Source organism: Amblyomma mixtum, chromosome 3 (assembly GCF_055824585.1).
Source record: "Amblyomma mixtum isolate Tamu chromosome 3, ASM5582458v1, whole genome shotgun sequence".
Classification (NCBI taxonomy): domain Eukaryota; kingdom Metazoa; phylum Arthropoda; class Arachnida; order Ixodida; family Ixodidae; genus Amblyomma; species Amblyomma mixtum.
Window position 1 is genome coordinate 302175206 of NC_143014.1, and position 17579 is coordinate 302192784.

General features: G+C 50.6%; 1 protein-coding gene across 1 annotated transcript; it reads right to left on the reverse strand.

Moving 5' to 3' along the window:
* Nucleotides 1-2359: 2359 nt before the first annotated feature.
* Nucleotides 2360-11492, reverse strand: LOC149355415 (anaphase-promoting complex subunit 10-like). Its single transcript, XM_089577637.1, has 3 exons — nucleotides 11314-11492; nucleotides 11062-11224; nucleotides 2360-2561 (listed from the first exon to the last, which is right to left on the reverse strand). The coding sequence occupies exons 1-3, from the start codon at nucleotides 11375-11377 to the stop codon at nucleotides 2360-2362; spliced, it is 429 nt and encodes a 142-aa protein (XP_089433763.1). The 5' UTR covers nucleotides 11378-11492.
* Between the last annotated feature and the right edge of the window lie 6087 nt (nucleotides 11493-17579).

A 17579-nucleotide genomic window follows, 5' to 3' on the forward strand; every position in this document is an offset into this window, starting at 1 on the left:
ACCCGGCTATCCCACCCATCGACAACCCAACCCGGGAGGACTGGGAGACGACCCTGCTCGGCTGCCACGTCTTACAGGCCCAACAAGCCTTAGTCGGGCGCGCCAGAGCAGCGGCCACCGCCACTGGGGTCCCAAACTAGGGACCTCCACCTGTTGCTTGTAAGGATCGGTCCCTTACGAGCAGATCCAAACACATCTCCGGTCCCTTCCTAATAAATGTTTTCATCCCCACACCCCAAAAACCAATTTTTCAACTTTCAGTTTCCTCTTCCTTCCTTTCTTCTTTCACTCCATCCTTTATCCCTTCCCGTATACGGCGAGGTTCGTGTGTCCACCAAGATGTGAGAGTTACTGCACCATTTCCTTTCCTCAAAAACCAAACAAGACAAAACAAAACAAGTGGGCGGCCGGCATCAATTGGGTTCATTGGCGTTGGCGTTGACAACGTTGTAGAGGCCGTTGATTTTGACGAAAGGAAAGGCGCACAACCGGCTTCCTGGGTCGATGGGCACCTCAATGTCGCTTTCATGTCCGGTGGTGCGCACCGGAAAAAATTTGCTCTCGCTCAATATTCCGTGCTTTGCAATGCTAAACCGCCAGCAATTTTTCACCACGTAGGTTACACCAAACTCATTTGATTTTTTTTTCCTATGTCAGTCGTCATCAGGACAGTGGAAGCGTCCACGGCGCCATAATCCGCGGATATTCGGGCCATTTATTGAGCGAACTGCGTCACTGCTGCTTGAAAAGCTTTTTCAATCAATGTGCATTTTTAGAACGCAAAAAAAATGAATGCGAGAACTCGGAAAGGCCGATTTTGCTTCCACTGCGTCCTGTTCGGTGTCTGCACCCCGAACGTGATCGCGCATACCAGCGTGGCGCTCGTTTCCAGCCTGGACACTAGATGGCGCCACCTTTTTTAGCGATGCAGCAGCGGCTAGGCAGGAAAGGGAAGGAGACGGGCCTTTGTCTCCGTGCCGTGAGGAAAGGGCTCCTGGCCCTGGTGACCCTTCACCATCTCTCCAACTTCTCTCCTTTCCTCCCTCCGCACCCCTATCCTGAACAACCCACCCCCAGGGCACAGGGACAAAGGCCCGTCTCCTATCCTTTCCTGCCTAGCCTCTGCTGCATTGCCAAAAAAAATTGTCCTGCAAAGGAACCAATAGCATCAGGAGGCGGAGGAGGAATACAGGGGCAAAGGCGACACTCTTCACAAGTTATTGGCATTTCAGTTTTCTCTCAGAGGTCTTGAGAAATAGGCGGCCTGCGCGCTCCCTCACTGACGCCATGCTTCTTGGCCGATCGCGCAAAAAGCACACAGGTCTTCAAAACAACAGGGTGAGGAAAATGACCAAATTTACTGAATTATTTTCTCCGCTTTATTTTGTAACCAGCTTCTTCCTTGCATTGCGTATCGGGAAAAATAATCGTCGTACTATAACCAACGAAGAGCACATGTGCCTGACTCCTTCGCGCTAGAAGGTAAAGTTGGAACATAACGTACTGAATGCTTTTTCAAAACCAGCACGTAATCTGTGCTTGCGTCATGTAACTACATGAGAGACGCGTCGTGCTTCTGCACCGCAGGCGGGATCTTCTTGCCCTTCGCAACAAAGAGGGATGACCAGTACTGTGGTCACTGGTGCTAACAATGGCAGTTAGCACGGACTCTGTCAGCTCTAGGCGACGCATCAGAGAGATTTATAATAGGGGACCCAAACATGGCGTCTCTGCTGACCGTAGGCACGGGAGCCTTGCGGTATGTACGAGAAACAAATACGGCATACAAGCTGGCAGCATGCAGATCGCATTGGTCGCTCAGAGAGCCTTTTCAGCCTAAAAGTGCTACACTGCATTGTAAGTCTCGTAGATTTAATTTTAGCCGTTTCATTAGCGACTGCTCTAAAAAGAGCCAGAAGTAATAAAATTTAGTATACTCCTTAAAATTAACTTGTTCGTAACCCGTTTACGAGAATGGGGACGAAATTTGCTGTTTTTTCACACACAAGAAAGAAACGCGTCGTTTCATGACTGTTCCAATGGGTTCCTGAAAAATTAACTAACCTGTTCGTAAAGTTTTTTTATCTGGCCTCATAAAAACGAGAAATTCGAGTTCATTGATGGGCTGGTGACGTATGCACCGCGTCGGCGCCGAAGAACTGCCCACAAGAGCGATTTTCTAAGAAGACTGATGGGTGATTGAATATGCTATACTAGATATAGGTATATTCAGCGTTATAGGGTCGAAGCTAACCCATAGCTCTCTTGCGCACCGGCGATCAGCTTAATTTCTTCGGGTCCTTCCAAGTGACAGGGTCCCCTATCCCAAATCTCTACCAACGTTGCCTGCCTGAGCGGCCTAGTACAGCATGGCCAATCGCAAGCGGCTGTCGCGGTCCAAGTGGTGGTTCGAGATCACCGCGAGTTGTACGACACGGGTGCGCACAGGCCGGCCAGCCGAGTCCAGCGTTGGCAAGCGCACCCAGCCCATGGGACGGCTCAGCTCTGCTTCACAGACTTCGTGCAGGTCTTGCAGGTTGGGCCCCACCCGCACGGATATCCTGGAAAGAGATAATAAACGCAAATGTCTACTCCTGATCAAGGTCAGTGGTGTTGTGCTCAAGCGATAGGCGTGCGCGACAGAATCAATCGAATTGCTGATACAATTTCCTAGCCTGAGTGACCCAGCGCTGCTTCCTATTACCTGCGCAGCACTGGTTTTCTCTTCTGCGGGTGCACACTCGGACTCAGCCTTCCCTGCAATGCAACTGTGGCCGCCGTAATGCGATTTGCGCTATACGTATGTCAACTGAATTCGCCTGGACAAACACGCCTGGAAGCAATGCGTTTTCATGTGCGCTAAAAGCCTCGTTTCTGACCACCATCGAGTTACCAGTAGTAGTGAAGAAATCTCAGACCATGCCTTCCGCGTTGCAAGCCACACTTAATAACACGATGGTACGTCTTGGCGCAGTCAAACTTCAGTGTTCAAACAAAGCAAAATGACTGAGACTTCTGCACAAGGTGAAGAACTATCGATATAAAAAATAAGCCTTAGTACTTATTTGTAAGCTAACAACTACGCTTTTAGGATCCATAACGCATAGCGCAGAATTCCTGAGCATATCACCCCGACCTGACCTAACAGCCGACCTGATTTGCTTATGGTGAAACGAATGCCTGTATGCGTGCAGTATCACTCATGAGGTCGCTCTTGTAGTGTATTAATCCCGTATTTAAAATAGCTATGACTCAAAAATACCGAAAGGCAAAGGCGGCATTCTTCAAAGGGTGTTGGCAGTTTATTTTTACTTCAGAGGTGTTGAGAACTATAAGGCTTGCGCGCTCCCTGAGAGACGTCACGTTTATTGTCCAGGAGGTGCTGAATCTTTCAAATCGGGCGGCACCTCAAGCCAACCTAGCCGTTGCTCGTGAAATTTCACTCTTGTCTTGATTTTAGTCACCAGTCGGGTAACCTTCGCTTGGTTACTTGTGCCCGTTCTGTCCATGTTTTCTCGAAAACGACGGCGTGCACGCGTACATGCTTCCAATCGCCAGAAAACGATTTCTTCCTTCTCTCCCGTTTATTCCTTTGCACAGTCGAGCGACGAGACTTCTCGCGACAAGCAAGCCCGAGTTCATCGCGAAGTTTTGAAGCAAGCGCGTTTCTTTCGCGGATAACCACATGACACAGTCCTCCGCAGAGCCACCATGTTGGGTAAAGCTCCTTCATTCGTGCACCCTATCTATTGGGTCGACTGAGGCTTCCCCTCTAGGTCATGAAAATCGAGGAGGGGGGAGGTAGGTGGCCGTCGGGTTTGAGCCTGACCACGGCGGCCTCGTTTGAATGCAGGCAGAGCGCAAAAGGCGCCCGTGTGCTGTGCGATGTCAGTGCACGTTAAATATCCGCAGATATGGTCGGAATTTTTCCGTAGACCTCCACTACGACACCTCTTTCTCGCTTTCTTCTTTCACTCCCACCATCCTCCCTTCCATTGCGGAGCGGTTCAGGTGTCCACCGAGATAGGCGAGACAGATATTGCGTATTTTCCTTTCCTCAAAAAAAAAACAAAAAATTGTCGTACGGAAATGCACCAAGGCGCAGACATGCTTCCAATTCTTCTGTTAAATTGACTCGTTCTGGGGCATGTTGACAGAAATAAGTAGAATATCGCGGTGACGCTGTCGCCTGTGTTGCCCTTGATTTAAAAATGGGGCTTCATATCCAGCCACAGAAGCTAGTTTTCCCTAAAGCTCACAAACAAGTTTGCCAGATGTCAGTTGACACTTCTTGTCCGTTCGGCGCAGTGACACTATATGTGAAGCAGTCTGGAAGGGAGTACTCGCTCAAACACTCGCAGAGCGTCTGTGGTAAGGTGCAATACGGCATGCCATAGTCATGGAGCTCTCCTGCCTAGTGGCCCTGCTGTGTGTGTGCGACAGTACGCAGTGCTGGAAGATGCGTAGCAGCCCTATAGGCTCTTCCTCAAGGCAGTGCTGATGGCCGAGCGCGCATCGCCTCTGGTCCGCGTGCGCCGCTTCGCTGAAGTGCTGGCTACTTCTGGCCCACGTTTTTCTTGCGTTGTAGACGCTCAACCCCGCAAACACGAGGCCAGAGCATGGCAGATACAAGGAGGTGCACGGACTCAGTACTTAGCAAAAGTAATTTCGCTCGTAATTAATGACGTTTCATATGAAATCACTGCTTCAAAATAATTCATTGCATTAATAAATTACCAGCCAAGAAAAGTAATGAATTACATTACAAATTACCAAGAAAAGTAATTTTATTGCAGTAATGTTATCACTGCCATGTTTGATCCGGTGCGCTACTTGTCAAATGCTGTCGAAGTACGATTATCTCGACTTAGCACGGAGATTTTAGCTCTTTCACCGCTCAAAACAAGCTCTTGCTTTCCAGTCGCGTCGTTTATTTACACTGAGCACACGTTCCTCGTCCGACGCACATCTGGCATGCGCGCAGACACACTGGGCCAACCACGGTAGCGCGAGGCATGCGACAGTCATATCAGATCCGCGTTCTCCTTAAAGGGAAACTGCATAGGTTTTAGAAATCAACGAGCTTAAGAGGGTCGAATGTGTGAAACCTGCAGGTAAAGCATGCGAAGTCGTTTTGGGCTAGCACTCAAAACAGTGAAGTAATCGCCGATTAAAATCCGGACGCCATTCCAGCTTCTCCGCAGCGCACAACGCCAATTGGGGGGCGCATGATGACGTCAACGAAGGTATGGGTACATTTCCAACGCACAAACGCGTGCTTTGAAGGAAAAAAACCAACGCCACCGAAGGCGAACCCTGCCTAGAGTTGTTTGGCAGCGTCTAACGCGTCAGGGCAGAGTGTGGCTGACGACAGTGGTAATTCAATCGTCGATTACGTCACTATTTTCAATGCTAGTGAAAAAACACTTGGCATGCTTTACCTACAGCATATAAAGATCTGTATCCTTGAATGTCGCGAAATTCTCAAAAAAGTGCTGCAGTTGCCCTTTAAGAGGCCACCACTCGTGAAAGAATTGATTAAAAGAACGCGACTGCACGCGGTTAAGCTGTATCGACTGTTCTTGCTCAGCCAAACGCCGCTGCGGCCAGCCCCACAGGCCAGCGTGGCGGTCATGACCGGACCAGTTGCTACACGTGGCACTGCTTCTCCAACATGGCGGCGCCCATGAGAAAATGGAGACGCGGCAAGTTTCTCCAAAAGCCTTCATGAACACTAAGTGGAGTGCGAAGCTGATGGTGGAACGCTCCAAAAAGCACGACCGTCACGTAGGTTTTGCTCATATGAAAAACCTGCACCCCCTCTCAGTGTCGCACCCGGTGTGGCAGTGAATTGTTAAGGTTTGGTTAGGTTTCTGGGTTCTAACGTCCCAACGCGACACAGGCTATGAGGGACTCCGTATCTGGAGGGCATCTGGGGTTCTTTTAACGTGCACTGACGTCGCACAGTACACGGGCCTCTAGCATTTCGCCTCTATCGAAATGCGACCGCCGCGGCCGGGATCGAACCCGCGTCTTTCCAGTACGCAGCCGAGCACCCTCACCAACGAGCCTCCGTGGCGGCTCCTCAAGGGTGGGGAGGGGGGTACTTTTAAATTCTACACCCTCGGCCTATGCCACGTTATCGACCGCTGGGCCATCAACAGTTTTAGCTGTGCGTCCGCAAGGGCTAAGCGTACGCAAGGAGCTTGCGGGGACCGTAGTACGCATGCGCAGAACGCTAGCGCGAGCCCTGCGTCTTGCGTACGTACGCAAGCCAGCGGACTTTGCTTTGCGTTGCTTGCGTGGCTTGCGTGGTTAACGTTGGCAACATGGCGGCGCCCTGCACGCCTGCTTCGGGGCAATTATTGCATCGCCGCTGCATTTTTCGACGCGATAGCTCGCTCTAAACGGTTGTATTCACTTTTATTTTGTGCATTCTCACCCCTCCGTAACGACATAGGGGACAAATAGTCATCGTTCTTTAGATAAATCTGAAAATTTCTTGATGTTAAGCCTAACTATCTACGGCGTACACTGTCGTCATAGCAATGACCCCTGGTAGAGTACTTCTCCAACTTTGTGCTAGAATTTATATTTTAATTTTATTCAGTTGATTTACATTAAAAAAACAAAGCCTTCGATTGCAACCACCACTGCCATTAATAAAAGAGGAAAAAGTTTCCTCAGCACACAGTTTAGGAGCTTTGACCTGCTGTCGCTAAATGGCGCCACAGTATCCTAAGCTTCCCGGGCGCTACGCTAGCCACTCCCAACACCTCCCAACTAAAACTTGTTGCCAGGACGGGTGGCAGTGCGCGTAAGGTGCGCCCGTAGCGTACGCACAGCTTTTGCGGACGCACAGCTAAAACTGCTTCTGCTGCGGAAGAAACCGAAACGGTCTTGAAACCTGAAAATTTTTTTCCGGTCTGCGTCCCAGATAACGAATCGGTGCACGTGCGACTGCCGTTGTCTGAATTGGTTGCCGAAAAATATTCTCTGCTGGCAGCCTAGAGCAGCACACCTCGTTTGGCGAGAGCTAGCTGTACTTTTTTCGGGGATTGTCGAGTTGATGCGCTTTCGAATGCGCTCATTATACGCATAATCAAACAGCTGTCTTGGTTTCTTGGGCTTTCTGGATGATCGAAAGGGGCAAAAACTGTATATACGAGCCACGCGATGAGCAAAACAACAGCTGGCAAGAGCTGACAGGATCTGCAGCGTAAACTTCGCTAATAGATGCCTAGAGATTTTCCCGCCCATACTTATGTTTACACGCATTTTTTAGTTGAGTGGCAGGAAGGTTTTGTTCTCTCGTTCTCCCGAAGTCCCGAACAAATCCAACTACGACCATGGCATTTATCGGCCTTGCTGGCGGCACCTGCGTTCGTCATCGGAAATCTCCACGGAGTTCTAGCTCCGCAGAGAAGCACCGTCACAAAGGGCGCTTATGCCAAACAAGCTATATTTTCGGCCATTGAGAAGACAAAGGGCAGGAAAAAGAGGTGCTCGTTACGACATATATGACCGAAGCCAACAGTAACCGTAAGGGTTTTTTTTTCTTGATTTGTGGCATTCGTCAGTGGGAGATTATAAGGCAATTATATTTAATGATAATTAGAAAGCAGAAGAAAAACAACCGCATTCCGCCAGTGGGATCACAACCCACGACCTCGGAATTTCGCGTCCGGTGCTCTACCAACTCAGCTGTGGCGACGTCTGTCCAAACTTCTGCTTTCGGGGGTATTTATGTGTGGTGTAACCTAACCTTGAGAGTGTTCACAAGTGCCACCCTCGTCCATAGCGGCTCCTTGGTTTCGGTGACTGTTCGCTTCTGTCATATATATTTCTGGCACGCCCTCGCCGGCCCGTGACGTCACACTCTAAGCAAATAGGGAGCCGGACCCCCTCGTTTTCTTGGAAGTACTCAAAAGGGAAAGCCCACTGCCCCGCAGTAAAGCCCCTCTCTGGTCGGCAGAAAGCGTCACGGAGGGGCTTCAGCCCGCAGGGACTTCCTTCCTTCTTTCTCCCTACTCTCGCTCCGGCCGCCAACCCTGTGCGCCGAAGGGGGACCGCTTACGTGCACCGCTCGAGTGCAAGGAAAAAGTTTTTTTGGATTACTGGAAATGCCTCGTCATGCTAACATAATCTACAGCCTCTCACTGCCCACCAATGGGGGCGTTCTATCTCTTGGGGAAACGATAAAAGATGTGTATGGACAAAACTTCGTAGCGTACACAAGCGTGGCCGACCAGAAGCGCGAAGGCGTCCACGCCGACGGGGGTGGCTGTCTTCGTGGAAAGGATTGGTTTAGGGGGGTTTAACGTCCCAAAGCGACTCAGGCTATGAGGGATGCCGTAGTGAACGGCTCCGTAAATTTAGACCACCTGGGGTTCTTTAACTTGCACTAACATCGCGCAGTACACGGGCCTCTACAGTTTCGCCGCCATCGAAATTCAACCGCCGCGGCCGGTATCGAACCTATGTCTTTCGGGTAAGCAGCCGAGCGCCATAACCACTGAGCCACCACGGCGGCACGAGGAATGGAAGCAGTCTACCGATTTTATGTGCCGAAAAGATATTGCCGCTTGCGATGCTCGCGAAGAGCTCACAAGAGTGGAGATGAAGCTTTGGTCAGAAGGCAGACTATAACGTGGAGAAGTTTACATGAGCCCCAACAGCTCGAAATGAGGTAAAAAATGGTAATGCATCGCGAAATTCAGAGACACCTGGTGCACAGCTGGCATCCAGTGAGGTCGAAAACGCCCCTTGCAGCGCGCAGTGGCAAACCGATGGGGATCACGCGCAGGGGAACTGTAAGCAAACGGGTTGTCCCGGAATTTCTTGAGAAAGGGCTTCGCGGATTCTTCGGCTTTCGCTTTTCTCCAACGCGTTCTTCTTTCAGCCTGTGGGGCACTCAAGTGAACTGTGGATTATTTACGCTGAAGCCGCCTCATGCCCCAGCTTCGGTGGCACGTACGTGCCGCAGGTTCTTCATGCTGCATCCTCTTTGCTGCGTCTTCGGTCGCAAGCACGTTGGAGGTGGAGGAGGAAAAACTTTATTAAACAGAAGGAAACTTGTTCGATGCTTATGAGTAGGGTACTTATGGGTGCTATACAGTGGCCAATGTAATGAGAACGTTAATGAGAGAGGCAGAAGCGCACTCTAATGGGACACACCCGCCAGTAACGAAAGAGGAAGTAAAGCCTCAGGAGCAATGCAAAGGGGTAAAGCAGCCGGTGAGGATCAGGTAGCAGCAAATCTCTTGAAGAACGCAGGTGAGATTGTGCTAGAAATAATAGCCACCATGTATACGCAATACCTTACGACCTCGAGTGTACCAGACCCTTAAAGGACTCTAACGTTATCTTAACTCATAAGATAGGAGACGTCAAGGACTTGAAAAATTACAGACCGATCAGCTTACTATCCGTTTCCCACGAGGTATTTACTATGCAAATCAAATCAGGACAATCTTAGAATTCAATCAACCAAATGATCAGGCAGGCAGGCTTTCGTAAAAGATACTAGACAATAGACCATATTCATACTATCAATCAGGTGATAGAGAAATGCGCAGAATATAACCGACCCCTATATAGCCTTCATCGATTACGAGAAAGCATTTCACTAAGTGGAAACCTCAGCTGTCATGCAGGCATTACGGAATCATGGAGTAGAAGAGTGTTATGCGCAAATATCGAAAGATAACTATAACGACTGCGCAGCTACCATACTCCTCCATAAATTTAGCAATAAAATTCCAATAAGGAAGGGTGTCAGGCAGGGAGACACGATCTCGCCAGTGCTATTCACCACCTGTTTACAGGAGGTATGCGAAGGCCTGAATTGGGAACAGTTGGGGATAAGAGTTAATGGAGAATACCTAAGTAATCTGTGACTCGCTGATGACATTGCCTTGCTAAGTCTCTCAGGAGATGAGCTTTAAAGTATGATCAATCAGTTAGACAGGCAAAGCAGAACTGTGGGTCTTAAAATTAACATGCAGAAAACCAAAGTAATGTTCAACAGCCTCGCAAGGGAACAACAGTTCAAAATTGGTAGCGAGGTGCTGGAAATGGTGAGATAATACGTCTACTTAGGGCAGGTAGTGGCCGCTGATCCGGATCATGAGAGGGAAATAACTAGAAGAATAAGAATGGGATAGAGCGCATATGGCAGGTTCTTTCAGATCATGAATGGCAGTTTACCGATATTCCTCAAGAGAAAAGTATACAACAGCTGAATCTTAGCGGTACTCACCTATGGGTCAGAAACGTGGACGCTAACGAAAAGGGTTCAGCTTACGTCAAGAATAACGCAGCGAGCTATGGAAAGAAAAATGATGGTGTAACGTTAAGAGACCGCGGAAGTGGGCAGAGTGGGTGGGAGAACAAGCGTGAGTTAATGACATCCTAGTCGAAATCAAGAGGAAGAAATGGGCTTAGGCTGGGCATGTAATGCGAAGGCAAGATAACCGCTGGTCCTTAAGGGTAACGGAATTGATTCCAAGAGGAGGCAAACGTAGCAGGGGGCGACAGGATGAGATTAAGAAGTTTGCGGGGAAAGGGTGGCCGCAACTGGAACAGGACAGGTTTTATTGGACAGACATGGAAAAGGCATTTGCCCTGCAGTGGGCATAGTCAGGCTGATGATGATGATGACTTATTCTAGGTTTCCACGGGCTTGAGCTGCTCTGCGGACCTATTGGACGAGGGCCCGTTGGTCCTCCAGGTTATCGCTAGTCAGCAGCGCCTTACGCCGCTCAGATGACGTGTTTTGTGTCTCCATTTGGTTTGGGTTGGCCCTACATCTCCACGAAATGTGGAATAGCGTAGCCTAGCACCAGGGATATGTGTCGGTGTACAGCGTTGGGTGTATGAGATGCAGTCTATGGAGGTTTGGGAAGGTGTTCGTGTGTATCCAATAAGCCCGTTATAAGAACTACGGTTCCGGAGGCTCCATGGTTCCGGTTCCACGCGTTTTTGACTTATGAGCCTTAGCGATGTTACCGTATAAGAGCGTGAACTAGGTGTGCCGACACACTTGCAAGAAACACATACCTGCGAGGAGTGTAACTGAAGTCCAGTGCGTAGAAAGCGTAAATCTTCACACCGTGGACTGTGGCCTCGTCTTGAAGATGGACGGTCACTAAGTGCGGAAGTTGGCCATCGGATTGCCAGTAAGTGTAGATGTGGCCATCTTGCAGCTTATCGACGCCGTACCCTGTGAAAGCCGGCATAGAGGACAACAGACTGTAATGCCGTTCCTAACGATAAAATTCCGCTACAGGCAGTGGTTTATTTGTACCTTACCTGGCGTGAAGGAGGAGACCTCCCAAACTGCGTGCCGATACTCGTCGCCGCCATCCATCTCCATGGAGTATCAAAAGGTTGCAGGCAATGAGTTGATAACACGGCTACGATGCTTTCAAGGCACCTAAACACACCCGGGAGAAAAGAGAATCCGCCATTAAGCCAAGTATGTGCTTCCTTCTCTACGTCGAGATTATAATCGACATGAATGACAGCTATGGCTATGATGAGACTTATGTGCTGATGAGAAGGCCGACTTAAGGGATGTCCGCTGTGACTCTGGACATCATTTAAAATCTGGCGCTTACAATAAACGAATGGCAGAACAGAATTTAACAAATCAAGCTAGATAAATTGGGACTAAGACCTCAAGCCACTTCAGCTTCAACGATGACAGCAGTCAGCTTAGTGTACCTGTGGCAGCGCCCCCACAGGCTTTCCGGCTATGTTTATTTCACAGCCAGCCAAGTGCCAGTGAATTTGATCATTTGACCCTGACACACCACTTCTACAGCGGTAACTACATGGTTTACACTCCTTGGATTTCACATCAGGTGGGTGGTCTCACTTGTGGGCGCAAAATCGCGGCCAGCTGTCACACTGCGAACCGCCAAAGAGGAGAGACGGAGCGCTTCGCGCGTCAGTGACCGCTCCTTTCCTCTGCCCATAAACTCCTCCACCTTGCAACGCGGAGCCAACACCTTCTGACTTGACAACGCCTGTTCACAATTTCCTTCGGATATGCGTCGCGCGCTCCGGCAAGTGCCACTACGTGTTCCTGCGTGACCGACCACAGATCGAGCAACGCGTCGCACCGCAGCGAGCAGCAGGAATCTCTGTAGCTCGCATGCTGTCTTGTGCAGTGTGATGTCTCAACCGCCGTCCGCCGCCGAAACTGTGGCAATTATGATCGACAAATGAATGCACCGTACGTTTCCGGTATCACGTGGTTGGCGGGCTCGGCTGGGAGTACCTCACAAAAAGCACTTGAAGTGATTTGTCCTGGGGCCTTTGTGGTGTGGTGTTCGAGTGAGCGGCTTGTGAAGGGATAGAGAAATTGGCAGATATGCACTAACGAGTTCACTTCCTCTCTTGTGAGGATACAAGCACTTCCGCTTCCAGGTAAGTTTCGTAGACGTGATCAGGGAGCGCGATAGTAAAAATGATTGCCTGGCCGTGTCGACGTCCGACCGTCCGTCTTGGCTCACGTCAAAGAACTAAGGCGTGTGCGTTGCTTTTTGCGCACCTCGTTGAGCCATTTGTGTTGTGGGGACGCCTTCGTCCCCTGCGTTCGCTTTCCCGCAACGCACTAGTTCCCTGTGGTTAACTAACAGGGGAGGGCGCTCGCGTCGCAGCGACACCAGCGCCACGGACGGCGTTTTGCTGCGCGCGCGCGGGGAGCGACGGGGGTCTCTTCTGCTCGGCACCGGGATAGCTCGCGGACGTTTCGCGAGCCGCTCCGCTCTTCGCCGTGGGCGACCACGTGTGGAAACATGTTCCCCTCAGCTCGTCCCGTCCGGCCTCGGAGTTATTTCCTCTGCCCTACCGTGGGCGAACATTCGCTCGTAACCGTGCTGGTGAGTCGGACATCCTCGATTCCTCAGTGTATTTTGTTGCTTGCTGGCGTTATTGTTCTTATAGCAATAAATGCCTTGTTTGTGTCAGCCAGTGTGTCGTTCCTTTGTTCCCGCAGAGCAAGGCCCGCCGTGGTCGGCGAGCTCTCGGTAGCGCTCGCGACAACGGGGTGGGGTCCGCGCGGTGTTGAACTGGGTCAGCCGCCGTTAAACGGGGGAGAACGGATTTATCCCCCCATTTTTAAACCCCACAGTGTCTAGTGCTTGTCGTTTACCGAAAAAAAAAGCTAGCAGCGGTTTAACTATGTTACACCGAATGGTCGAGTGATAGCTGTTCTTGTTTGTCTATCACGCGAATATTGTTAAACGACATGCTTTGGATTCCGTTTAATGCCAAGGCCACTCAATGACCAAACCAAGGTCAAAGCAATGGAATGTCTAAGGTTAAATTAGGCTCAACATGGTTTGGTCCAAATCGAAGAAGGTCAAATTCTGGGGGGTTGGGGGCCAAATTTTGGTAGTGACCCAGGTCATATTTGGAGATTGCCATCGTGGTGCCCACAGTCAAATTAGTTTGTACATCGATTTTGGTCCGAGTCGAAGAAGGTCAAATTTAACGGGGGTGAGTGGGCCAACTTTTGGGAGTGACTCAGGTCATACTGGGAGATTGCCATCGTGATGCCCATAGTCAAATTAGTTTGGACATTTTTAACTCTCCTCTACGGCACCTCTTTCTTCTTTCACCCCCACTCTGCTCCCTTCCCTTACTGCGCAGTTCGGATCTCCACCGAGATGTGAGGAAATTATTGCACCATTTCCTTTCCTCAAACACCAATTTTCAATTTTCAAATTTTCGGAGTTGGGTGGGCCAAATTTTGGAGTGGCCCGGGTCAAATTTGGAGACTACCATCGTATAGAGCACATTCAAATTGGTCTGGGGAGAAATCTGGGAGGTGGGATTGGCAAGATTTAAGAAACGACCCTGGTTTAATTTGGAGACACCATCGAATTGGTCATAGTTAAAGTATGCTTCGGAATTTGACTTAATGTTGTTGCTATGAAACCGCTAAGTCCGAAGGTCACTGCAATGACATGCGGATCCCTCGAACTGAAACTCGAGTTTTGCACTGTGTAGAGGTATTGCTCTGAAACAGCCTGGCTTGTTATTTTTCGGCCAAGCGAGCAGGTGCAGCGGCGCCTTTCATGAGTGGCGTTGCGGTTTGCGGAACGTGTACCGCTGCGTTCATGCGGTCGAAACATTACTGAGATTGACGCATGCTTTCCTGTTTTTATTTTTTGGTCTCTCGAGTGATACTATAAACACTGTTTCCAATCAAGTGGGCGGGCGCACCACGTGTGTTGATGCCCAGCTCGGGCTTTGACAACTTGAAGGATTTTCAATTGACAAAAGCGCGCCTCCTTCTTAATATGAATTAGTTCTGACTGTGAAGTTGAGCGTGTAATGAGGTGCTAAACTGGCTTTTTTCAGGTCGTGCAGGAACAGTGCGTCTTTTTATCGTAGTTCGTTTGCGGACTGCCGTAATGCAGCCAAATTTAACGCGATAACGTCAAGGGTCCCGTGTCGTTGAAAGGGACCTTGGCGAAGGCAACGGGAGAACGCCACTCCGGCGCCGACGGGGGCGCACTCGCGGCGAGGAGCGAACCTGCTGCAGGATGAGCTCGCCGCCGTGCGGACTCCGACGGCTGCCATTAGATCGGGTCCTGCTGCTCTCTTCAGTTTGCTAAGACTGTCCATTTTAAATGCAAACCGTTCAGTTGTCTCACCGTTGTCTATTGCAGAGGCTTGCACATGCGATATTTCACCGCAGGAAGTCGGTTTGACAGCTCCAGCCCCTCGATCGCGCTTGCCCCGCGGCAAACGTTCCCTGCATCACGCACATTATTGCGTTTGTCGGTAAGCGGGGAATGAAGCTATGAATTCAGATTTCACGCAACAATAATTGAAACTGGCCCTCCGCAAGTCACTCGAGAATATGTGGCAAGCTTTTCTTGCCTGTACAAAGCCAAATGAGACCCACATACAGCTGGGCAATGTTCTAGAAGCGACACTCTCCAGATAGGGGATCGCGATGTGAGCACATATTTTTCTGGGAGAAAAAATTCCTTTGGAACCAATTCGTTTCGAGCGCAAACTCTCAGAGCTCTGTTGAACTCGTATCTCTTTTGAAAAACCACTGCATGGTGATTTCAGTAAACAACGGCAGGCGGGGAAGGCGATTTTGCTGCGGAACCTGTTTCTACATATAAAGCATGCATGCTGCGGTACATGAATCACGGGGAAGTTTGGGCGCGCGCTGTTAAATTATGAATACAAATATAGCTTCACAGTATTTTCTCATGCCGGAACGGTTTCTTTCGTCTCGCTTGGAAGATAATTATTTTGCTACTTGACCGCTGCGGCTCGTTGCAAACTTATGTCACCCTTCTTGTCCTATAGTGAAAATATCTTAAGATGTCGACTGGTTTCAGCTGGAATCAAGCCTTTGATCGCTTGGGGTCTTTCCACCTGAGCCGGATTATTAATTACTCCCTTCGCTCACTGCTGTCTTCCTTATGTCCATTTCAGTGCCGTTTTCGAATTGTAGAAACGCCCCGTGCTCCTGCAATGCGGAATCGGAACCCAAACTTCGCGTCTTGAGCGCGCAGCGCGACAGCTCCACCATGCTCGCATTTTCGTTGCTCGTCGCACTGTAGTCGCGGGAGTATTTCAGTCCATCATGTGGTAAATACTCTCACGGTTACTCTCACTCGGTTAATACACTCTACGGCATACCTATACGGCCGCACGGCGAATGCGGGCGAACACGGCGCAACGGTGTAGCAACGGCCACGCGTCACCGTGTATACTGACCGACCGCGCGGCTGTGCTAGAACAGTCTTTTTAAAAGCAGCGAATTCTGTAGGCACGCAAAATACAGGCATTTATCACTTGGCGCCGGCTACAGACCCACTCCACGGCAGTACATTCTCACATGTACACCGGTCAGTACTTCTGCACTCATTGGGGCGATGAAGCCACATTAGATCGTATATACTGTCCGGAAGACCCGCACCCTCCTCCGAACCTGGGTCAGCTCCCCACTTCCTAGCAGTGGGAGGCCGTGCTGCCCAGCTCGGACCCGAGGGTACAACCCCGGGCTGGCCAAAGAGGTCGATAAGAGCCAGGTACTTCCGGCCACCTAGTGCGGCCAATAAGCTGCCATATCCCAACCCCAACTGCCGTTGAATAGTTTTTCAAACCTCCTTCTCACGAGCAAGTACAGCGGCGCGTTCATCGTCGGTGGCGTGCATTTCGCAGCTCAGAGGCACCCGACAGCACTACCTCCTTCACATGATGTACGTGTGCTTGGTCAAGAAAGCATAGGCCCATTTCAATTTCTTCTACGAAAAAAAAGTTCCGAATTCAACCCTCGAGACCATGCAGTGCTGTAGAAACAATTATCTGCGCGCTTTCTCTTGCGGTGTCTTGGTTTCGCGCGCCCTAAATTACTCTATAATCACGGTCCACACCGAGTGCAGCTAGCCCGCAAATCGTAAGCCTGGACTGAGGTAACATATACTGGCCCTGAAAGCCGACGGTGGTTACGTGATTGACACAATTAGGTGTGGCTCAACTACTCTTGAACCTGGTTACAGAGCGAAACCTATGGCGTATCGGGCAACTATACGCGGCTTGGCGTAAAGCGTGGCCCGCATGGAGCGTTTTTTGCCGACGAAATCGCGTCGCGCGCCCGACGCCCGCGCCGACTGTCGGGCGGCCCCATCAGAGAAGTGGCAGAGCTCCGGATCCTGGGTCTGCTCATCAGTAACAAACTTAGGCCGGACTCCACCATAGCGAAACTCAAGCGCATAGGTGAACAGGTAAGGCACATGATCCACCGCGTGTCCAACAAGCGGGGTGGTCTGCGGGGCAGGGACGCGCTACGGCTCGCCCATGCCTTCGTGACCAGCCGGATCCTATACGCCGTGCCGTACCTACGCACCACCAAACAACAAGACGAGCGCATTGACGCCATCATCAGGAAGGCAACAAAGCGAGCACTCGGTGGCTACCTCCAACGCCAAACTGAAAGCGTTGGGAGTGGTAAACTCCTATCAGGGGTTGCGGGAGGCCCACCTCGTGAACCAATATACACGGCTATCGCAGACGGTTCCTGGGCGCCGCCTGCTAAACCGCTTACACATCCAGCACACATGCATACCAGAGGAGACGGAGAACATCCCGGTGCTGTGGCGCCACATGCTCTGGGTCGCTCCGCTCCCGCGTAACATGGACATGGCTTCACATGAAGGCAGACGACAAGCGCGGGTTCGCACGTTTGAGAGGCAATATGGATCTAAAGAGGGCGTCTACTACGTGAACATCACAGGGCCGTCACCGGCGGGATTCTACTCGGCTGCCGTAGTCCACCGGGGAATGAATGTCGATGGGCTATCTTTTCGGGCCCCAAATTCAACACGAGCGGAGGAAGTCGCAATAGATCTCGCTGCCGCCGATCCAAAATCAAGAGCGGTTATCACAGACTCTCGCCGGGCCTGTGAACATTATCTTGCAGGGGAAATATCACCTCTTGCCTCCCAAATTGTAAGACACGCTCCCGCCGATCCAACTCGCACAAACGTGATCTGGGCTCCTGGCCATCAGGGTCTACGAGGCAATGAGGCCGCTCA